The 24,029-nt window shown below is 44.8% G+C and overlaps 1 protein-coding gene across 6 annotated transcripts in view; it reads left to right on the forward strand.

Annotated features, from left to right (window-relative positions):
- LOC119449797 (nascent polypeptide-associated complex subunit alpha, muscle-specific form-like) overlaps window positions 1-24,029 on the forward strand; it is a 59,331-nt gene that overhangs the window by 11,867 nt on the left and 23,435 nt on the right. For 5 of the 6 annotated variants that reach the window (XM_037713063.2, XM_037713062.2, XM_037713065.2 and 2 more), the window contains exons 4-8: window positions 2,325-2,483; window positions 9,313-9,907; window positions 13,454-13,716; window positions 15,704-15,889; window positions 21,778-22,368. In XM_037713063.2, the coding sequence (XP_037568991.1) occupies window positions 2,325-2,483; window positions 9,313-9,907; window positions 13,454-13,716; window positions 15,704-15,889; window positions 21,778-22,368 (1,794 nt within the window). The remainder of the gene's footprint in view (window positions 1-2,324; window positions 2,484-9,312; window positions 9,908-13,453; window positions 13,717-15,703; window positions 15,890-21,777; window positions 22,369-24,029) is intronic. The other variant, XM_037713066.2, reaches the window with a different exon arrangement.

Raw genomic sequence — 24,029 nt, forward strand, 5'->3', positions numbered from 1 at the left:
GTAAAGTACTTGTGCCACCATACTAAATATGGTACAAGCTCACAGAATGTCAGTCACTGATAATAAAAAAAGTTAGTATGTTCGATTCGGCATGAAACAAAGTGCAGTTTGGTCATTTTTATTGGATCTTCGTAGCAGAACTTGTTAGTGCTACCTGTTCCTTCTTTTCTCAGTAGCTGCATTTTTCAGGAACATGGTGCCCTCTTTGTGCAGCTTAAATGACTCAAAGCAGGCTGTAATGCCTGGCAGAGCACAGTCTCTAAGGTCACTGACACGACATAAGATGGTATTGATAACTCAGCCCATTTGTTGTGAGTGATCTGAAGTGTATAATTGTATAGCCCATTTAGTTACCATTTCCTCTGCATCTAAGTAATCTCCTGGTATAAGACAAATGTTGCAAGCTTTACAAATAGACAGTCTGAAAGTCTGTATATTGATTCAGTGTTGGCCTTTAGTGCCTTTTTTTAAATGTTCAGAGCAGTGAATAAATGCACACCCTGCAGGGGCAAGAAGTTGTGCTGCTTGCAACCATAAGTGACTTGAGGCTACTGAAAGCTGTGAGAGGGGCTGTACAGTACGGTCAGGTGGTGTTCTCGTGGTTGTTAGGGGATCCCTGCCTGTGTCTGCATGCATGCCACGGGGTATCTTCTGTCGGCGAGACGCTAGCGACGGCTGTCATCCCTCATATAGTGTTGCATGCCGGGCTGCATTTGTTGCCTGCACTGTCTGCGTGTTGGAGGGAGGGAGGTGTAGGGCTTCCTGCAATCACCTTGAGAGAAAAGTGGTGCTGCGGTGCTGTCTAATGCACTGGAACATCGGCTATGGGAGGTTTTGGATTGACGTCTTTGTCAGGACACCCTGAAGATGTAACTGGTGGCAAGTGGTCTGTGATACATGTTACCGAAGCAAAATAAAGAAGGACGTAAACAGAAGACACAGACACTTGTTGATTATATGTCCGATTTGATTTTGCACTGGTAACATGTGTGACAAATCTAGCAAACAATTAGCTCATCAAACGGGATTAGTGATGAAGGGGCTGTCTGTCACGGTGGTTTAGGCGCTGATACATCCGCATGAAAGACGCTGCTTTTGCTGTGTTAATAGCACTCTCGTTAGGGTTTGCTACTATATCAAATTTTAATGCTACCACAGGTGGGTTGCTAACGTAGGAAAAAATGCTATAAGGTATGCGATTGTAGTGTGCTAGTTTCAATCATATGTTTCCATTTTCTTTGTTTTTATGTTGTATTAGGTAAATGTGGGTAAACGCTATTGCAAGCTGTACTACGGGAGAGCCAAGTCTTGTTATGAGTATTTAATTCCAAGAAAGCTGTATTTGCACTACCGTGACAGTGTTGTAGGCCAAGCACATTCGGGACAAATCAAACCTTTGACTTGCGGGCATTCCCGTGATTGCAGCACTTTCTAAGGAACTCACACAGACGGCGGCGCCAGATTTCTCTCTATACTCCATCTCACAAGTCGCTTACAGCGCTGTGGAAGCTGCAGGACTGCTCAGCCAATGGGAAGGCCAAATGCCCCTCGAGATGTGTTCATCCACGTCGGTAGTCTGCTCAGCACCGGCTTGCTATCCTGTTGATACATGCTCCACGGTTGGTAGATTGACGCAACAAAGGTTTTGGCAGTGTAACCATAAGCCGCGTTTACATTAATGCAACAATTGGGCTTTGCTTTATATATACACTTTCTCAGCAGTTCCTTCTGTAGTCTTAGAAGTGTCGAAATAAATGGTTGATCTCAATAATTATGACAAAACATACCTAATGCTTTGCCCTCAGCTTGAGATGAGAATATGCGATGACGAATTTTACCATTTATTTCTTGCTGTCCGGGCAGAGAGCCAGTAACAAGTGCGAAGTCGTATCAGAGTGGGCTTTCTGCACTGTACGGGTGCTGCCATGTTGTTATGTAATTACGATTAGGGCGGATATTACAGTTAATGGCATTAACTGTCGCAGTAATTTACAGTATATGACATGCTTGCGCAAAGGTCACAAAATGTCACGTATAGCTGTAACATATCAGGTACCAAGCAAAAATAGAGCTCTCTCATCCTGCCAATAATCAGTTTTGCCCGGAACTGTATACCGCTGCACAAGTACCTGTGTACGCCTTGTACCTTCAGCAGTGCAGCAAACGTCTTGTGAGACGGAGTATAGGTATCTGTAGGAAGCTCCGTGGAGGGAAGTGGACATCAGATCCAGGAGGCACAGTGGTGGACGGCAGTGGGCGGGTGGGTGCTTGTTGGCATGGGGGTTCCTCCACCGTGTGCGTGTTTGTGCGTGTCGGGCACCCAGGAGAGCGGTGCCCTGATGGCAGGTGGTGCTGGCCGAGAGGACGACTGGCAGATGCCGTGCCTGGAGCCCTCGCCCGAGCGCCGGTCTGTGCGTAGTGCTGCCAAGCGCTGGGGGCCCCGTTCGCCCGAGATGCCCATGCTTGTGCCAGCAATAAGCAAGGCAAGTGATGGCAGAGGACCACATTGTTGGGCCAGTTAGCTTGTGTTTAAAGGACAGCTCTGGCTTTTTTTTGAAGTGTGTGGATCTGAACGAAATTTGTTTAGTCAATTCTCTCGGTGCACTTTAGTCACGTGTACCCAATGACATGGTTGGGAGTTAGGTAGTTTTTCAGCAGACTAATTAAGATCGGTGGGCACGCTTACAATCTGTGCCCTCAAATCGATGATTTCTACTTGTCGCCCTGTGACTGCTGCTCATGACGTCAGCGTGGAACAGCGGGTGCTGTAGCCAGCATCTTGTGAAGCTGTCTTTAAACAACTGTGCAAGACTTGTTGCCATGAACGACTGTGTTTAACCTATTTTCTGGAGTGAAGCTTTCAGCATTGACATTGCTTTCCCAAAGCAGTCTTTCCAGTTACTTTTTTTTTTTTTGGCAAGAAGAGTCTGCTTTGCAAGAACTCTCAGAATTCATTGTAGTTTAACACATCATCCCAAGATGTCTCTACTAGCACTTGTTCTCAGTGTGGTCCTGCTCTAACATCATAGCGGACATCATGATAAGCAGATCTCTGGGCTACCTTGTCCATTTTTGGTTCCAATGTTCAATTTTTTGCTTATTTGAGGTCATTTCTGCAATTTTAGACAAACTGAGCTGTCTTATGTTGTTACATGAGGCATATAGAAATCTTATAGCAACTGCTTTTCTGTCACCATGAAAAGTTTGCCAGAATTGCCCTATTAACATGGTGAACAGCAAAGACAGTGGCATAAGGGAGACCAACAGGACACTGTTATCAGCTGTATAACAAATTCATTCAGATGGGGTGCAATATTTGTAGCTCAGAACAACTGTCACTGGGAGGGTCTGCATGATTTGCTCATCGTTATTTCCATGCAAAGAGAGGACGCACATGGCAATAAAAACACACAAAATATACACCACTACCAAATTGTTTTATTGAAAGGCAGGAATGTGCAGCATCAGAGAATAAGCTTGTCCATGTGATGCAGGGACACACATGAAACATATACCATTACTGCGTGATATGCTTCTAATGCACTAATGGGTATAAGCAAGTCTCTCCCTATGGAATACCCTCTGTGATAGACATGTCACCAGTAGCGTACCCAGGATCTCTGCCAGGGGGGGGTTGACAGTTTGCCAATACCATCTATATAGCACTAATTTCAATTTCTTCACGGGAAATTGTCAAAAAATGCGCTTTTGGTAAGTGTGCAGACGATTGCAAGTCTTACATCTTAGTTGCAGTACTCAAATGTGCAAGGAAAGAAAAGGGGTTAAACAAAAGAGGTGGGTTAAGTCTGCCTCAGGGGGGGGGGGGTTACAACCCCCCCCCCCCCCCCCCGTCGGTGCGCCACTGCATGTCACCAATGCAGACATGCATGTGCTAGAGATTTACAGAGACAGGCTTGTTCTGGGTATACCCATCAATGCATCAAAGGTGTGTCAGGCAATTGTGGTGCTTGTGTTGCATATTTGCAAGTGTCTGGAATAGACTGCTCTGATTCTACCTATTGTTGTCTTCTAAATCAGTTGGTAGTGGTGCTTGCACGTGTTTTTTTCCCCATGTGTATCCCCTTGTGCAGAAAAGCAGTAATGTTTAGCAGTTATGTACTATCGGCCAAAAATTTGGAGGACGCTTAAGCTTCGCCTTTACGAGTAGGCTTCACTGCAACACACAACGTGGGAAAGCCAGCTTACAAAGACCAAGCTTACACTGATCCCGTTAAAGTCGGCTTCACTTTTAAACACAACTGCATTGCTGGGAAGACATTGTTACAGGAGCAATTTAAGCCATCTTGTATGAAAATGTGAAGGCCCTAGGAACTTTTTTTTATTATTTTATTAATTGTTTACTGTTGCCCCGAGGCGCATGCGTGTCCAAAATTTAGAACGGTTCGGTTTTCAGCATTCCCCTCAATGTTGCCTAGAACCAAAGTACAGCGAAACACCATCAGAATCGGAGGACGCTTAAGCTTCGCCTTTAAGAGTGGAACGCGATAGCATTCAAAGATCCCTGGCTGCTTATCAGGCTTTTTTCTCGTATGTTCAACTTACAGTCCGACGCTATCACGCCTGTAGGTTGTGGTTAAGCTGTACTTTACGATTTTTCTGACGGATTTTACTTTGAGGAATTCAGTTTTTCTTCACTAATGCCTTGCGCCGCGTGGAGGGCCTGTGTGGTTGGAGTGGTTCGGGATGATGTGGTTTGTAATGATTATTTCCGCCAGACGCTGATGCTTAACGCTGACACAGATGCCGGATTTTCTGCGACACGGGGCCCTTAACGCTATCGCGTTAGAAGGTTCACAGGCCAAGGCATCTGACAAAAAGCTGAGTATCTCCGCAGCCTCAAAACTCAGCCTGGTATTCCCATTTCCAGCCTCTACTGGTATATGCTAACAACATTGTGATGTATGGTTTTTCTGGCTACTTTTAAAGGCTGCTCGGATATTTAGTGTTTTCTGAGATCCCGTGGTCTGTAAACTTTTTTGGTTGATAGTACATAACATTGGCATGTTTTCTGGAAATGCATCAAGAAGTAATGTAGATTGAAAAGCACAATGCTCTATTAAGTAGCATAGCTGGCTGGTAAGGGGCCAGATACACAAAATTCAGCATATAAACTACGCAAGAGTTGTGTAGGCAAAGTTCACGCATATAACAGCAAATGTCAAAACCCAAACATTACTTGAAAGTGCATGTGCCCTGTTTAAATCTCTTGTTCTGTCTGCACTGTTTGCCATGATGAAAGCAAGTACATCATTGTGTCCCTTTCGGCGCTGACCTGCAGAGTTGTCTGCAGGTATCTGGGAATAGGAGGTGTTCACATCATACCTATCCAGTAATGGCTCCATCTAAGTAATGGAAACCAACATGACATGCATAGGAAGAAAGGAAAAATAATTGTATGGATGGCTCTGGATTGGTGCCATAATTTGCTTGGAACAGTAAGACAGATCAGGAAGTGACGTGCAAGCATTTTCTTGTTATTAAGCTCGGTCAAAACTTAAAAATATTGTGGCAAAGTTCTGCGTGCGCATCAAGTTTTGCATGGCCTCCTAAATTGCAGCATTCCACTTCTGCAACAGCACATAGCGCTGCAGTTTTGGAGCCCACACTTTTGGTGCACTGCAATGTTGCCACTCATATTCATGCAAATGGAACGCTCTATGCACAAGCTTAAATGCAGAACGACAGCTGAGTTTGTATTTATGGCATCAAAGGTGTGGATAGCCAAGAGCGAACTCCAAAACACTTCTTGGCATCAGTTAATCAGGGCATTGATACAAGACTATGTTTCTGGAAGCAGTGGTGACGAAATGTTGTGTGTTTTGAACACCTCCTATAATCGCACTTAGCAGTGAAAGTGTCCTCAGTGCCACAAGACCAAGAGAAGTTTGCTGTACAGAGAGGGCAGAAAACCAAGTGATATGCGCAACCAACTGGGTGCTTACTTCTGGCATGTAAAGATATTTGGTTTGCTGCAAGCTAACGAGGAGTGCAAGGTCGTAGTTGTGCGTTCTGAGCAGCTTAGAGCTCAGTATGCATGTGGAAAGTGGCTTATGCCTTGATGCGTTTGGGAAGGCACGAGTTGTCTGTATAAAGCCGGGTGTAGCCTTTTCGGTGCGGTGTGGAAAACATTGTATTCCTGCTGCAATTGAATTTTACTCACTTCCAATGCTCTGCTCTCGATCGTGAACAAGCTCTAACTGATCACTTGAGAATACAGTACTTCTCTAAGTGAGGAGCTTCTTGGGATACTGCACAATCAGGCTCATAACCAGATGCAGGGTTTTAGTGTCCTGACACCCCTTGAAGTTCTCGCCATGGCGATATACTACTCACCACAACTTAGTATATATAAGTGCATCTCAATATACGCATTGTTTGTTTGTACTATCTTATGACAACAGTGCACCTGATTCACATGTGAAAATAACTTAATCGAAATCTTTCAAGATGGCCGCCATTATCTCTGCGAAGCCCCCCTGAAAATAATTCCTGGGTATGGCCCTATGCACAATGAGCATGTCAGCCCATGAGCGTGTGTCAATGCACTCACGTGCCGACATGCTCATTGCTGCCCTTCAGCTACTGTACGAGGTCTGTTGGAAAAGTATCTGACCTAATTTTTTTTTTTTTTTTTTTGTGAGCACTTGATGGATATGAAACAAGCGCGCTTGCATCAGCCGACCTTGAACCTTCGTGCACAGACGCAAATTTTTTCCCGCCTGCCGATAGCGTCAGTTGCTGGGACGCAGCATTTGAGTGAGGCAGTGTGCAGTGCTCTCGTCGTTTTTTTTTTTATTGCAAGGAAAATGACGAAGTGACTGGAGCAGCGCTACTGCATCAAATTTTGCCAGAAACTGGGCGACAGCCAAGTGGAAACCATTCGGAAGGTTCAGACGGCTTTCGGTGACGATGCTATGAGCAGCACACAGATTAAGGAGTGGTACAACCGGTTTAAAGACGGCCGCACATCGGTGGAGAGCGAGCCACGCTCCGGTCGGCCATCAACATGCCGAAATTACTAGGTCATTGCTGAAGTGAACGCTGTGGTGATGTGGGACCGTCGTGTGACTATCTGAGAAATTGCGGAAGAGGTGGGCATCAGCACTTTTTCTGCACATTCTGTTATGACCGAAGATTTGGCCATGAAGAGAGTTGCGGCGAAATTCGTGCCAAAGATGCTCATGGTGGAGCAAAAGCAACTTCGTGTTGAAGTCTCACAGGACATGCTGGATTCCATAAACAGTGACCCCAACTTCATGAACGCCATAATCACGGGTGACGAGTCTTGGGTGTACGAATACAACCCGGAAACCAAATCCCACTCGTCACAGTTGAAGCATTCCACGTCACCAAGACCAAAGAAAGCCCGCCAAGTGCACAGCAACGTCAAAGTGATGCTGACTGCTTTCTTTGACTCCCGCAGTGTGGTACACCACGAGTGCTCAACAAAGGGCAAACAATCTCCAAAGAGTACTACAGGGATGTGCTCCGTCGCCTACGTGATGCTGTGCGGTGCAAGAGACTGGAGTTGTGGTCAATAGGAAATTGGCGCATCCATCACGACAGTGCTCCTGCACATTCCTCGCACTTTATTCAGACTTTTTTTGGCGAAAAACCAGACTCCTGTAGTTCAACAGGCTCCTTACTCTCTTGATATGGCCCCCTGCAACTTCTGGCTGTTTCCCAAAATCAAGAGGCCATTGAAAGGAGTGCGATTTCAGACAAGAGAGGACATTATGGCTGCAATGACAGCTGAGCTAAACTCCATTCCGAAAGAGGCCTTCTCGGAATGCTTTCAGCAATGGCAGCACCGCTGGGAGAAGTGTGTGGAGTCCCAAGGAGAGTACTTTGAGGGTGATTAGGTTTCCAATGCTCCAGTTATGCCAGTTTTTTTTTTTCTTCGGCGAAAGGTCGGATACTTTTCTAATAGACCTCGAAAGTATAGAGTCTGTATTATGGCTGTGGCAGAAGAAGCTTTAGCTCTGGACCAGCGCCAATTCTGCCTATTCAAATACACGTAAAATGCAGAAATGCTTTTGCAAGAAGGTCACTGGACCGATTTGGATCAAAGCTGTTACACTTGAGAGAGAAAGTTTCATTTTAGCAACTGTAGGAAGCCGAATTTTGATTTCGACCCTGGAAGTTTTTGCAAAAGTTGCCAAAAATTGGTATGCTAAAAACAAAAACAAAAAAATATCGGAAATACAATGTTTACAGATTCATAACTTGGCACAGAAAACAGATATCGCAGTTCTGTAAACTGCATCCGTTGGAACATCTAGAATGGACAAATATGATATAGAAATTTAGAGTTTACGTGAATTTGTTACAGTGTTTTACTCGCGAATTAGGGGTGTATACTTATTTAAGAGGGGTGTATAATACATCAATTTTGTCCGCTTTAGATGTATTCTTAGGTGCAGTTTACACAATTGTGATATCGCTTTTCATTGCTGAGCTACAGAGTTGTAAACTTGATTTTCCTTTTTTTTAAATTGATTTTGTTAATTTGGTGCAGTAGCTGCTAAGAAAAACAATTTCTCCGTTCCCATGTATTAAGATAGGAGCCCCCGAGCTAAAGCTTCCTCTTAACATATAAATTTGTGTTTAAATGTAATGTCTGCACTGGGCTTAGTTTTACTTCAACTTTTGTGCCAATTAAAGGACTGTGCATTTTTCTGTCAGTCTATTCAGACACTGGTCCTGCTGACTTTCTAGGTGGGAGGCGATGTTCAGCTTACTGGTTGTGCGTTCAGCTGGTTGGTGTGGTGCCTTACAGAATATAGGTCGATGAATACTCGCGCCGATCGGCTGAATCTAATTACTGTCGTCTTTGAACGACTGCAAACTTTTGCTGCGCGTTAACTAGGCTGGACGGCGTCAGCCGCGCGCAGGAGCCACGAAGGAAGAATTCGCTCTTTGGGATCCGTTTCAAGACTGGTTTATTGGGCAGTAGTAAACGACTAGAGTGGGGAAAGGAAAGTGGGAAGAGAGAAGTAAAGAAACACAGTAAAAGGGCGTGAGTCAGGCATCTGCAGTGCCGTGGAAAGGGTGCAGTGGCCACTGTCGAGTCGAGGACACTGGACATGATGGTATTCACAATTAACTTGTTCAGACGGATTTGTTAGGCGCCCCCCCTCGGCTCTCGCTTCTCGGTAGCATCTTCGATGTTGTCATCGAAGGTCATAACGTAGGTTATTTATTGCATTGGAAACGTTGGGCACATGCAGCGAAGCATTGCAATGAAACATTTGAGTGGTTGCTTTGTGCCTGAATTACACTCCATTGCAGGGGCCTGCAGAGGAGGCTGAGGAGGTGGTGTCCAGGCAGACGACGCAGCTTCTCCTGAGCCGATTCCAGGGAAGTGTGGAGGTGGACAGTATTGATGGTGTGGACTTCTTTAGTTTCTCCAGTGTGGAGGACCTCAACGAGTTTGCTCGTTCCATGGACCAACTACTCGAAGAGCAGTATCGCGAGCCGCGCTCCCCGGACGGTTCGGCGCCTTCTTCTGTGGCGCGGTCTGGGGCAGCCGATGAGGAGTGGCGTGAGTCGGACTGGACAGAGGAGCGGCAGCCTATGGTTGTGCTCCCACGAAAGACGACAGACATCACCAAGATCAAAGGGTGGCGCCGCAAGGCATTCGGTTCAGAACAGGCAGCGGACCATACGACGCGCTGGGTCATGGACCAGATAAACGAGCAGGCGTGGCGCCACCAGGATGACGAGAAGTCAGAGCCACCTGCGTTGATGACGCGGAGGGCAACGGCAGCAGCAGCCGCAGCAGCTGCAGCGGCGAGCGAAGGCCAGCGCTCAGCATCAAACCAGGCAGCACCACAGCCTGAAGCAAAGAACATGATGGTTGAAGTTAAACAGGAGAACTTGCAGGGTCAGTCCCTCTGTGTTGCATAAGCCTTTCTATGTTGGGCATTCTTTACATGTGCTTTTATCTGCAGTTGAGTTGGATGCTATTGGTTGTAATCTAAACATCTGGACTTCATTGATGTGTAATGCGAATTGTTGTGGGACCGTCTGCCATGCTGTGATTGCCAGGCTGCTTTTTTCCTTTTTCTCTCTTTAGCTGCATGTGATTGTTGTCACTTGCATGCATTATTAGAAGTGTATGAAGTGCCATGTTGTATTTTTATTGTTACTATTTTCCTATATTATTTTTCAACTCCCACAAAATTTTTTCTGCCTAACCCTTTTGTCTTTAGAGCAGACAGGCACTGTGCTCCTCCTGGTGGCAATTGATGGGGAGCTCTCTCATTTTTCTTTATGTGATTTTTTTTAAATGTTTTCAACAGGGGTGCATGAGTGCTTGAAAGTTTTGAATACCGGTTGAATATATCTTTAATATCCATACTTGATTTGAAAACAAAGTATTGTAAAAATTTTTAATATTCCATATAATACGAGTATAATACGATATAGTACAAGAGTATTCAAAGCAAATTGAATGTATTGGCAGTCGTGCAGAAGCAAACACAGTTCTTTTCCTTTCCTATCTAACCTGCAAATGTGTGCCCAATTTTGTGCTAGCATGTTCCTGTTATGACGGAATTTAGCGCTTGAGGTAAGCTCAGCTGCTGGAGGACTAAGCTTTGCAGGAAAGCCTATTTTTTGTTTGCAAGGTGCACGGATCCGTGAACAGCAAGGGCACAATCTAGCGCAGCGGAGAGGAATGGAGGCGATTGAGTAAAGGAGTCCAACTGCAACGAGAATGCGTTTCTGGAAGTATGGGCCCAACTGGCCGATCCGGTGAAGCAGTGCCCATCTACACAGCCTTGCTATGCAAACGTGCCAGCTTCCTGCTGTGTGCCAAACTGCCCATCTGGCTTCTCTGTGCAGCACATCGCGCTCCTGTTATAACATTTTAGCGTAGAGTAATGGGTGATCTGTTACCACGATAAGCACCCGAGCGGGGCCCAGGACTTGTGCAGATGCCACGGGTGATGGGTGTTGCCACCATGCCTGTGTATAACGCAATACACTGAACGTATGAGTTTTCAGACTCCCTAGGGACCGTGAGAACGTTAGAAAAATCAGGCAGTCTGAAAAAAAAAAAAAATGAATGCATGCCTACAAGTGCTCAAATTTCCACAGCCATGTCCAAAGTGCATTAGCTCTATGACGTACGTGGTGGTGCCATGAAGGCATCTGAATTTAAGTCATGTCTGAAAAGTCTGTCGTTGACTGTATGTTAAAAGGCGCTGTTATAAGAATTCAAGTATGGGTGCATTCCACGGCATTCCAAAATTGGACCTTGAGGAAGTGGTGCTCAAAGTAGTACCTGTTGTCTTTTGCATGCGGGTATGGTTAGACTCTGTGTTAAAATTAAATTATGGCATTTTACGTGCCAAAACCACAATCTGATTTTGAGGCATGCCGTAGTGCGGGACTCCGGAATAATTTGGACCGCCTGGGGTTCTTGAACGTGCACTTAAATCTAAGTACGTGAGTGTTTTCGCATTCCGACCCCATCGAAATGCGGCCGCCATGGCCGGATTTGATCCGCGATCTCGTTCTTAGCAGCCAAACACCAAAGCCACTAAGCAACCATAGCAGGTTTAGGCTGTGTTTTACTGCAGTATCTTTGGGGTCGTCCCACAAAAACGGTTAGACAGCCATGTGAAATCAGGGTAAGCTCGCAGAGAATGCTTAATGCAATAAAAAAAATACGGGTGCATTTATTCGGAGAAGAGTAGACTGTCTAATTGGAACATTTCAGAAAAAGTCCGAACGTTAGAACCACTAATGCGCCATGTTATCAAGGAGTCACAAACAGATGTGAGTGCCTAGTCTTCATGTGAGAAGCTACGCTTTTAAAAAAGGTTGTACCTGTATTTATGATTGCTGCCATCGTGTACAACTTTACAGAATGCCTGTAGCTAAGAGACAACCAGAAATGCCAATAAAGTTGAAAATTTAAGACCTCTGGCAAAAGAAAGCCGAATGTTAAGCGCTATTGTGCCATATTACTATATGGTCATGGAATTTGAATGATTCACGTGCATAAAGAATGTCAAGGCATTAAAACAATGATCATGCATCCATTTTTTATTGCTTCTTTTGTATGTATAGTGTTCATGCAGCTAGGTAGTTACCAAAAGAAAACTTGAAAAGAATGCGAGGAGCGCGTCCTACCACCTTGATGGAAAATTTGCAGGCAATGCTAGCTGGAGGAGAAAGCCAGAACTATTAACATTGAAAAATAAGTATGTTACCAAACAGCTGCTCAGTACGTTAGTAAATAGATACTAGCCTGTGGGTTTCAGAGGCTGCGTAGAACACGGTATGTTACCAAACGAAAGCGCCGCCCCATAGAGGGTTAAGTGTTCATATTCGATTTGTGTTAAAAAATTTTGGTATTCGCACACTCCTAGTTTTCAAGCCTAATCATAATGCTAATAATTTGCAGTTAAGCTTTCCAACAGTTGTGTGTGATTACTCTTTGGAAGCTGTTCCACTTTGCTAACATGACTGAGGAAAAAGTGATAGTGTGGTGTGCAGATACAGTAACTTCAGCTCTTTCTGTGCTGGTGTAAAAACAAACCCATGTTCTCTCCCCGATGAAATGTCCACACTGAAAATGTGCACCAGACGCCGCACATTCATGCCTTGATTAAACGTCTAATGAAAAGCAAAAGTCGACTTCCTAATGAAAATGGCAGAACATATTGTGACGAGTTGTTGACACATTGTGGAAAGCAAAATGTTTCAGCTTCGTAAAGCAGAGCAACTACATAACTGCAAATACTGTGCCCTTAAAATTCCATCAAATGTCTGTTGTCATTAGCTAAATGCATTGACGGCCATGGTGGCTCAGTGGTTATGGCATTGAGTATGAGGTCGTGAGTTCAATTCCTCATCGCAGTGTCTGCATTCTGATGCGGATGGAATTAAATGCTTGTGTGCTTAGATTTATGTATGTGTTAAGGAACTCCAGGTGGGGTCGAAATTAACCCCTTTCCGCATGGTGTATCATGTGTAATACATATATATAACTTCTAGCACAATAGAATCGAAAAGAAAATCCTACATATTCACCCGTAATCCAAGTCCTCTCTAGCAATGAAATGTAGCACTACAAATAATGTGAGTCATATGTCTCTTTTTTAAGTGTACGATCATAGCTACATATATCCATAACTGCATGGTGTATCATATATGATATGCGACAACTTTGGCTCAAAATTGCAACCAAGCATTTCTTTAGAAAAGTAAGGTTTGTTTAGGTGTATCTGTCCTAAACAAAGATTTAATTTTTTGACCAGAAAATAAACTTTTATGCAGTAAGGGGATCACCTGGAGCCCCTCCACTACAGTGTCTCTCATTGCCTGTGTGTTGCTTTGACACGTTAAACCCCGTGATTTGATTTTTTAAATATTAGTCAAGTACATTCACGTGAGTCCCTTTGTTGTGCGTGCACAGCGGCTGAGGCATCACTGTCCAAGGGTGTGCGCTGCGCCTTCCTGAGCTCCAAGTTGGACGAGTTCCTGCAGCACCAGTCAGAGCTGCGAGTGGGCCAGCTGGCCCAGTTTAACCCCAACATTGTGCCATTGCCTGAGGGACAGGGAGTGCTTGCGCTCAGCAACCCAGTCCTTGCATGCCAGCCCCCTGAGGGGGCATCCAGGCAGGTTGGCCCAACCAGGGAGATGACAGCTCGTCCATCGCAACGCTACGGCAGGCCACGGGCAAGTGCATCTTGCTTCTTTTTGTCCTTTGCAGTGCTAGTGCACTGGAGTGCACTAGCTCTGCAAATGTGTGCAGTGCGGCGGTGTGGAGAGTTCTCTACATGGTGGCAAGACTTGCTACATAAATCTTGCGCCGTACTGTGCAAGGCGCACATGAAGGCTTGCTTGAAGTCATAAAGTGCGTATGAAGGTTTGCTTTAACCCATAGAGGGCACCTGAAAGCTTATTGGAATTCATGTGCAACTGAAAGTGTCGTGCACTTCATGGCGACCGGCGACGCACGTTGGGCAGCATGATAGCTGAACGTGAAACGCACCTGTGGCCTTGGCCATCACGAAATTTCAAGTAAACTTTATTGTAATGAAGCACAACACTGAGCAAATGTCTGTTAACAGACTTTCCGCTCTGCTGGCACTCTAAAAAACAATGAAATTGATTTTACCATCGCATTTCGTTTTTTCAAACTGCATGATTATTTCGCCGTTTTCATGGCATTGTTTGTGTCCAAAAAATCGGTCGACGACTGTAAAGTATAAATGCGTTAATAGTGGGCCCCGCCAGTGGTTGCGTTATTCTGCATAGCAGTCTTAGCGCAGTTTGAAGCTTCAGTGAGTAGCCGTAGACCTGTCTCGTGCAAGGCCCACAACCAATGAAAGATCCTAAAAGAAAAAGTGCTGGCCTTACACAAGTAAATACGATAGTTTGTATAATCTTCATGAGGCCATCTAACTACCAATGAAGATTTGCTTATCTTTAGTAGCAAGGCCTTTGTATTGGAACCTGTGGCATACAAAATCTTTACTTGGTTGGCTCTCCTAGGTCATAGCTAAAAACCTCTTTACCAGCTGTGTCCGGTGTTGTTCCTTTTGCATGGCCTGGCTTCGAAGTTTATCGTTATACATAATTATGTACGTGGTGCTGGGTTTTCCTATGTTCTTTATCTTGTTGGTGTCCTTTGATCTCATCTTGTGTGGAAAAGCATTTTTACCGGGAATTGCTGAAGTCCCGGTAAAAATGCTTTTAGTTGCATTTATCTTCGGTGCATCATTGGTGCAAGATGATGATTAAATAAAAAATGAACCGACGATTACAATACTCCCTAATGCGAAATTTGAGTGCAGCTCGATAGGTGTTTTCATTTCGCGATAGATTGGCTAGCGTGGACAATCCGTCTCATGAGGCACTTTGCAAATGGAGCAAAGTGTGTCGACTGCCTCGCCAATCTGGATATCGCTAGAGCCAGCACGTGGGTGACGCGTGGACGCCATTCACAGCAGCCGCTGCAGACAGACATCCCAGATGACGCGCGCTACCCTGGCAACATCTCGTAGCCATCGTTGCCGCACTAAGCTTTTCTTCTCACGCTTTTGCCATACCCTCCTCCTCCGCTTTCCTCATGTCTTTCATCCCCCGCTGCGCTCGGCATTCACTCTTTTAATCTTTCGCTGTGCTCGTTCGCTCAGTTACGCCGCCGCTCGCCGCAGGAATGGGCGCCTAAGAGCTGCGCTCTAAATGGGAGAGTAGTTGTCTGCTTGTGTGTTTGAGCTGATCTTGAGCTCTGGCACTGTTGTACGCATGTCATAGGATAAACATTTCACCAAAGGGCTTTCACATCAATGCATGCACCAGAGCAGGCTCAGTAAGCGCCGTGACTGGAGCAGCAAATGCAATGAAGAATATCAAATAATGATTTAGGAATAAGTCATCATTGACGCATTGATTATTTGCAATAGACTTAAAGCACTAGAGCAAGACGGGGAGTGCATGACAGATATGGACGAGCACGAATTTCCAACTAAGTTTTACTAAGCGAAAACAGCATGATTGTACACGCAACGATTATAGATCGGGGCCGAGCAATAAGCTATATACAGCTATAAGCTATGTATGTACAACCCGCACCCTGCACACTTTCCAGAATATTAAAACACTATGGCTCTTGTACGAGGAAATGCAGTAATGCTCTGGCATTCATTGCCCCCTTCAGGCTGCAGAGAATGGGCGCACAGCTGGCGTTGCACGAACTGAGCACTGGAAGACCAGTGCGACTCCTGCTGCTCGGCGCCGTCGTCAGAGCAGTGCGGCCACCGACAAAGCAGCAGAGGAACTGGAGCCACCTTCCCAGTCGCCATCCAAACCTGCCGCTGCAACGGTGGCAGCCTCTTTGCCCAAGGTGACAGTCCTTCTTGGCTCCTCACGCATTTGGGGAAAAATTACAGATGAATTAAACAGGCACTCTGCCATTGGCCTGTACTAGCTAGAATTTCAGTGTTCCCACGCATTATTTTGGAAGAATTTGACAAAAGCTATTGGTTGGTGTTAATTCGCTTTCTTTTTTTAAGTGTCTATTGATGATTGTCAAACTCCTTTCCCAATTGCATCCTTCTGAAGTGGCATCCCTTTCAGTAAACATGGATTAGTTTATTCGTTCATTCACTTAAACCTCTATGGGGCGGCACTACCGTTTGGTAACATACCGTGTTCTACGCAGGCTCAAACACCCACAGGCTGGTATCATTTTACTAATGCGCCGAGCGGCCGTTTGACATATTATGTTAATGTTGCTAGTTCACGCTTTCTCCTCGAGGGAGCAGTGCCTGCGACTTTTCCATCTAGGAAATAGCTCGCGCACTTGTATTATTTTCACGTTTTCTTTCGTTACTATTTTTATGCCTGCCCTAGCTGCATGAACACTAAAATTACCTACAAAAAAAGCAACAAAAATCGGACACATGACCATAATTTGAATGCCTTGGCATTCCTTATGCACTTGAATCATTCCAGTTCTTGTTCCGTGACCATATGGTAACATGGCGTGATAGTGTGTACCATTCGGCCCAGAGGTCTTAAGTTTTCTACTTTTTTTGCATTTCTGGCTGTCTTTTGCAGGGTGTGCACAGGTCCTTGAAATTCTTGAAAACCCTTGAAATTGAAAGTTCCATTTTCAAGGCCTTGAAAGTCCTGGAATTTCTTTTCTGTCCTTGAGAACCCTTGAATTCTTAGGGTTTTCATGGGGTCCGACTGTGCGACTCACATTATATGGCGGTTGAGGGTGGTCCCGGCAAGCTTCCTTGCTTTCCGCAACGCCGAGACCGCGAAGTAAACTTCCTGCGCGAGGAAGAGGCCAGCGCACGTCTGCCGCACAATTTTTTTCCCCTCTGGCTTGCTTTGACTTCGGGGTTGGCCAAAAGCCATAAGTTGCTGGCCACAATGAGGCTAGAGCGTCTCGATCTCCTCTGAAAAAATACAAGTTGTGCCTTCATGCTTATTTGTAACGAAAAAGTAGTTACAACAATCTGAACAGTTGAATTTGGTAGTATTGTTTGCGTTTCCCCCCCGTTTCTGTTGTGGTGCGCATAGTTCAGAATAATGCCTGGGAAATGTAAATTCCAAAGCGCCTGGCTCAGCAACGACGATTACAAACTTTGGATTGCGCCGGATACATCGGACCCTGTAGCATAGCCATGGCGTGCTCGCAGTAAAGCCAGATCTCCGTAGAGAATCTGAATGGTTTGTCATACATTTCACAGCGCATTATATATGACGCAGTGGACAGGGCAGGTGGAATTTTGAATGTTCCTATAACAAAAGAACTCAGAATAGCCGTGTCCGCAGCGAGGCAGCATTACGGTGCACACTTGGAAACCGAAAAGTAATGGTACTAGGAAAACTCAAAGCACACAAAAAGGCGCACAATCATGGAAGAAGTTGAAGGGTTGCAGACGAAGAAAAAGAAGCTTGAGGCAGTTGTTGCCGATTTAATGGCCTCTGCAGATGGATATGCAGAAAAGGCTGAGAGAACTGGTGACATCACGCATGTGGTGAAATCAAACAGCTTGAGAAAGACCGCAAAAGCGAAAGCTGAAGAACTGAGCAGCATTAAGACGCAAATAGAAAAGAAACTGAAAGACCTGCCCTGAGCTTCAAAATTTCATCTAGTCGAATGAAACTGTACGTGCACTAAGTGAAATCACTTTCCTTTGTTCTGTCCAATAAAATGTAACGTGTGTGAGCTACCGTATTAAGTATTAAAATTTTTTTGAAAGGTCCTTGAAAAGTCCTTGAATTTTTTTCTTGGAAACCTGTACGAACCCTGCTTTTGGCTACAGGCATTCTGTAATGTTGTACGAGATGGCACCAATTAGAAATAAAGGCCCAAACTTTTTAAGAGCGTAGCTTCTCACAGGAAAATTAGGCACTCACATTTGTGTTTGTGATCGCTTGGTAACATGGTGCGCTGGGTGGTTTTAACGTTTGACTTTTTCTCAAATGTTCCGATTTGACTCTCTCTTCTCTGAATCAGTGCAGTCCAGTTTTATCTCATGTGTTTAGCATTCTCTGGGAGCTTACCCCAATTTCGCATGACTGTCTAATTGTTTTTGTGGGCTCACCCAGAAGATTGCACAGAGGCTAACCAGACCCGAACGCAGAAGACAGCCAGTACTACTTTGAACACCACTTCCTCGAGGGCCAATTCTAACCCGATGCAGTGCCAGCGCACTAAATGAATAAATAATCTACCCATCGTACTCCACCTATAAAACCGATAACATCACCCATAACACATAGTGCAATATAGTGGCACAAATAAACACCTCTGAAAGCATGCTAAATGCATTCTTTGATAGCAACCAGAATTGGTTCTTCATAAATTTTTACAGTTGATTGCCGGAGTTTGCTACAAACGGCCATCAGTACGATTTCGGTGCACACCTAGTGACAATGATGAGCATAGATTTGCACTACATTATGGTGCAATATTATCAAACGGTAACATACCAATTTCTCGTTTATTAATGACATAAACAAGTTCATTCTTGTACAGTGGTTTACAACTGGTTTAGTAAGCGCAATGGGCCAGGAATATTTTTTTAATAAATGGCACCATAGAGGGTTAAAAAAAGCCTTTGGCCGTTTTTAAGTATCTTCTCAACAGGTAAGCTTAATATTTATTGCAGACTAAATGAATAAGAAGTACTCTGTGCACACTATATTTCAGCGTCATGCACATAATTTTCTGCCGGCACAGCATGTTGCGGTCAGTGTTGTAGTCGATATATTAAGCAAGATGTGGGGCCGTCGTGAAGGCATAAGCAACTCGTCATATCTACCAAGTGTGCAAGCGCCACACAATATTGCATATATTGTGTGGCGACGAACACTGCCAAGTGCAGATGAGCGAATCATGGTAAGAGAGGTGTTTTTTGACTGCCGTGGATGTGTAAAACAAAACCTAACCTTGCTTCGCCTACCTCCCGAAGGTTTGGCATGCCGGAGTCGGTTTCTCAACTCAATGACTCATCACAAGCTGCCACTCAATTAAAAGAGAAATTGTGTCCAAGGGTAGGTGTTGAACCCAGGTCTTCCAGTGGAGAACCCAATAGGCCACAGATGCTTTTTTTTTTCCTGGTATTTATTCCAAATATAAAAAAGTTATGTGCATAAAGTACATATACAGCAGCCAAAACAGCCGTAGCCGCGCCTATAAGCACAAAGCAAACACTTCATAGGACAGTTAGCCCTTTCCTAACGAGATTGTTGGCCAAAAATAATACAAAAATACCAATTTTATTTGCCTAATTAATTCTACGTATTTTGAAACAACCAAAATATATCCCTTAAGGCACTTTATTTGTAAGATACACACAAAATATTGTTTTGAAAATATGGAGAGAGGGTTGGCTTCACTGCACTGCACAGTGGAGATTGTCCGACTTTCTGTAGTAATACCACGCACAGTTTCCATCCTCTATCACGGGTACCTTTATGCCAGGTGCGGCTGTAAAAACAAACCTAGGACGCGGAGATGGGGGGTGGGGTTCTTTACATCTATTGGCGTCCACTGCCTACACGTCGAGACGCTGTCATCGTCAGAATCCGATGATCCCGAGAAGATAAGCTGCTCAGTTTCGTCGGTGCTACTCTTGGAGGAGAACCAAACTTCTTCTTCACTGTCTGAGTCTGACAAAACGTCTGCAAACAAACATTTTTTCCTCCCCCTTTTTTTTCTTTTTTCGGACTGGAGCCGTTGTAGGCATGCGCACGCACAGAGGAGGACGTCATTTTTAAATCCCAGTTGCCAGAATCGAAATGTTTCTTGGCCAAAATTCAAGCTTTGAGCGCGTTTTTATTTATTTTACTGTGCCATCTGTTGAAGCCAAAGAGAAATAAGCAAAATTCATCAGGGTAGCTTAAAGGCAGCAGTGCACAAGCGCTTGTTTCAGCGTGGACAAACTCAGCTCCTCTTTGGTGGGAGTGGTACAAACTGTGTGGACTAGCTCAGTTCATCTACAGTAAGGAAAGGGTTAATAAAGCAAACAGTTCTCCAAAAGCGAGGCAAACAGATACACTTCATCAACAGTGGATACCAGTCTTGTGGGAAGTCACTGTGATCGTAAAAGTCTCTCAGCTGTACAATTATTTTAATGAAATATGACTGTGAAGAAACTATTTGTTCTGAATTCGATTCTGAATTCGATCTAACATGTGAGTTTTTCATAAACTGTGCAGCCCCATAAGTAGCACCATATCAAAGTGTTTTTCAAAAGTCCTTTGAAGACACATCCATAGAATGACAGAATAACAACCTTATTAGTCCTTCCCTCGTGCAAGCTAGAGCTTCAAGATGCTTGGTGTGATCATTGCATTGCACACACTCCGCTAGCTGAGAGTAAGGATAGAAGTTCCATGCCTGAAAAAGGAGACCTTGCAGCCACGTTACCATTCATTCGCAGCCATGGCCGGTATAACATAACCTAATCTGTTTTTATTGCAAATCGGCCATTAGCCCTCCGTGATAGGTCAAAACGGCTCCAGCTCTGATTTGGGATAAAAGCAGATTCGAATAGTTTTACGTTATACCTACCCAAATCTGCTGAACACCGATTCTACAGTTTAGTGGGACAAAACTGGTTGCATTTGGGAGGCCGCCTTTAGTGAAGCTTTATTTTGTGGTGTCCTAAGAAGACCACATCTCATATCATGCTGTGGTGTTACGTCCTGCCCGCTCACCAAAGCTTCGCTTGCACTATAGTGTGTGGATAAGCGCATTCCTTTAATTGATATTATCTGGGCAGGTCCAGCTGACATTTTTAATTTTGATGGAGAGATCATGTATTACAGATGTTCAGCCATTTGGGAGCCTCTGGCAGTGTGTACAGTCACAAAAGGTGGCTTATAAACAGACAAAATTGTTTTTGAAGGCCTAACTCGATAAGATTTATGTGGAGTTAACCCCCTCCCTCCCCCCATTTTTTTTTTCTTTCTAGGTCAGAACAGCATGATGCAAAAACAGCCATGTTGAGCTGCTGCATAAAATATATATATTTTTTAATTGTCACATAACTCTTTTGCTACAGTCTGTTGTGACATCACTGGGAGTTGCAACACTGAGTTAAACCTGTCCTCTTCAAATGCAACCTACTTATTTGCTGATTCAGAAGTGTAACCTACTCATCCAGATTAACTTTACATTATCTTCCTCTGGCCTAGGATGGTGACAACCAAAATCCCAAATCAACATTGGTCTTGTATGGAAGTATTTTAATTTGTTCTTGTGCACCACCATTTGCACTAGTGTGACACTTTTGCAGAGCCCAGTTAGCCCGAGCACCTCTCACACATCCTCCCTGAGGCTTGCTTAATGCTGCCTACAGTGACAAAGCCTTATTGGTAACGAAGTAGAGAAAAGCTGACAGGGTCGGCTTGGATCACTGCTTCATTTAGAACTAGTCGGCACTGGACTCATGACCAAAAAGTTGCGCATACCAGGGCCGGTATAACGTAAAACTATTGCAATCTGCTTTTATTCCAAATCGGCCATTACCCCTCCCTGATAGGTCAAAATGGTTCGGGCTCTGCCCGTATGGGCATGGCACCCCTTCATATGGGCTGGACTTAAACCATTCTGGCCGATTATGAAGGGCTAATGGCCGATTTGGAATAGTTTTACGCTATACCGTCCCAGGTTTTTTTCCTGCAACAGAGCACACACAAAGGGCACCTTAGGACGTGCTTTCTATATTTGCATCAACTTTTTGTTCATTCCTTTTCTTTGTCTAGCCTCCGGCGAAGCGTGTGAAGACAGAAGTCGAAGAAGATGCGCCTTTCCTGGCGATGACAAGCCGCAGGTTACGTGGTGGTCAGGCAGCACCAGATACTTCCTCAAACAAGGCCGTTGTTGTGCCCAAGGAGGTGCCCAAGGAGGTGCCCAAAAAGAAGGAGCCCTCTACTCCAAAGGAAACTCCGAAGAAGAAGGAGTGTGCTGCCGCCGAGACACCCTCGAAATCTACTAGCGTGGCAGCCACAAAGAAACCGGTTGCAGCCACACCCGCGTCTCCTGACAAGCCCTTGCCTTACGGCTCCTATGAAGACAGCGGCGACTACCCGCTGGTGCCTGAAGTGCTGCTCACCAACGAGCAGAAGCGGCTGCTCCAGGCGCTGCTCACAAGCACCCAGTGTAGCCGGCCGCTCACAGTTGCCTTGCCTGTGGAGCCTTGCTTTGTGTGCCCGCAACTGGACCAGCAGGATGCCCTTGCTGCTGCACAAGCACTTTCACCAGCTGATGGTGGCACGCCTCAGAAGACTTCGGCCGCCACTGGCAAGCTGAGCACTCCTTCACCGGCCACTGCTGTGCAGAAGGCAGCAGAAGCGGTGAGGGCAACCAGTGTTTCTGTTTCCTGTGTCAGCTGTCACACTTTCTCATTTTTCTGTAAGATGTTGTTCTGTATATAGTGAAGCCTTGATTAGGATAGCATAATTGTTCTATTCCAATGCTATTTCTTCTTGCACTTCGACATTGGTCCAGCGGGCACTCCACCCACGTCATGTCCAGGATCAGCCAGCCTTGAACAGTAGATATGAAAAAAATAGAATTGAGCGAAAATAATTACATTAAACCGACCCTGGATGCATACAATTCGAAGGTTGTAATGAAGGAATGGGATGGGATATATCATTAGATCGACATGCATAAACAGGGTGATGGGACCGTTGCCTAGCACCTCCACTCATTTATTAGTGGTTTTTTCAATTGTAAGAGGTTGCTGTTTCAGTATTACCGTCTCCAGTGGCATCAAAACTGATGTTTTCAACTAAGAGCTATGCATGGTATGCATGCAATTGTGAAGTGATCACCAATGTTTAGTGTGTTCAGCAGTGCATGCTGCTGTTGTGGCAGTCAGAGTGCCATTGCATGACCACAGGATGCTAAGAGTAGGCTTCACATAAGTGGCTTTCTGCCTCTAATGCACACAGCCAGAACACCTTCGGCTCTAGATGAGCCATTAATTGAGGAAACAAGTTGGTCAGTGTTGTCTGCAGATTACAGGTTGCCAGCAGCCCTGCCATATTGATGCAACAATAGTTTGGATACATGACAAGAATGCACATACCGCAATTCATTGCTTTGGTATTGTTACTCGAACAAAGGGTTATGCACTGAAGACTATTTACAATGTATATTTATAAATGGCAAATGCAGCGTTGGCCAGTTCAGCCGACAGCTAGAGAGCAAGGAGCAGTTTGTTTTCTTCATCGGGGCGCCCTCACGCATCGTACAGTGACAAGAAACACGCAATATGCATGTAGCAGTATGATAGGGCTGCGGACAATGAATTGTTTACAGACACTCTTGGCCAACTTGTTGCACAGTGTGACAGAGCGCCTAGGAGCAATACGTGAAGCTTAACGGTTACTTCGGGAAACCTCTCAAGAAGAATCTTGTAAAGGGAAACAAACTGTAGGGTTGAGAACAAATGATCTTGTGCACAAACATGTAATAATTAGTTATTGCATTTGTGAAGGGACTCATATGAACATCATTACCTTTGTCAGAATGATGTGCTTAAAGGGAGAGAGAAAGAGACATTTATTTACAGAAAGGCAGAGGGGGCCCCCTCACCAGCTTTAGGGGTTGAAAACAAAGTGCATAGATCATGTGCTCAAAATCATGTTTGCAAAGTATCACACTGTAACATGGCATGAAAACAGCTGTTATTTCAAACAAAAGCCTTGCACTTTTCCTCTGAACTTCAGCATGACATGAAAATAGCTGTCAATTCATGTGAAAGCCCATGCACCTTTCTTCTGAAGAGAGCCCCACTTCTTGCCAGATAATCAAGGTTGCATGCGTAAACGTCTCTACATCAGATGCACTGCTTGCAACGTCACCGATTATGGCACTTGGCGTTTATGGCGTGGTTGTTCTGGTCCTTTTCACACAAAAATTTTTTTAAAGACGAATCATGACCAATAAACCTGACTTTCAGTTTTTTTATTTCTAATATTGCACTTGATTCTATCAGTACCACATG

The sequence above is a fragment of the Dermacentor silvarum genome, chromosome 4, assembly GCF_013339745.2.
Source record: "Dermacentor silvarum isolate Dsil-2018 chromosome 4, BIME_Dsil_1.4, whole genome shotgun sequence".
NCBI lineage: Eukaryota > Metazoa > Arthropoda > Arachnida > Ixodida > Ixodidae > Dermacentor > Dermacentor silvarum.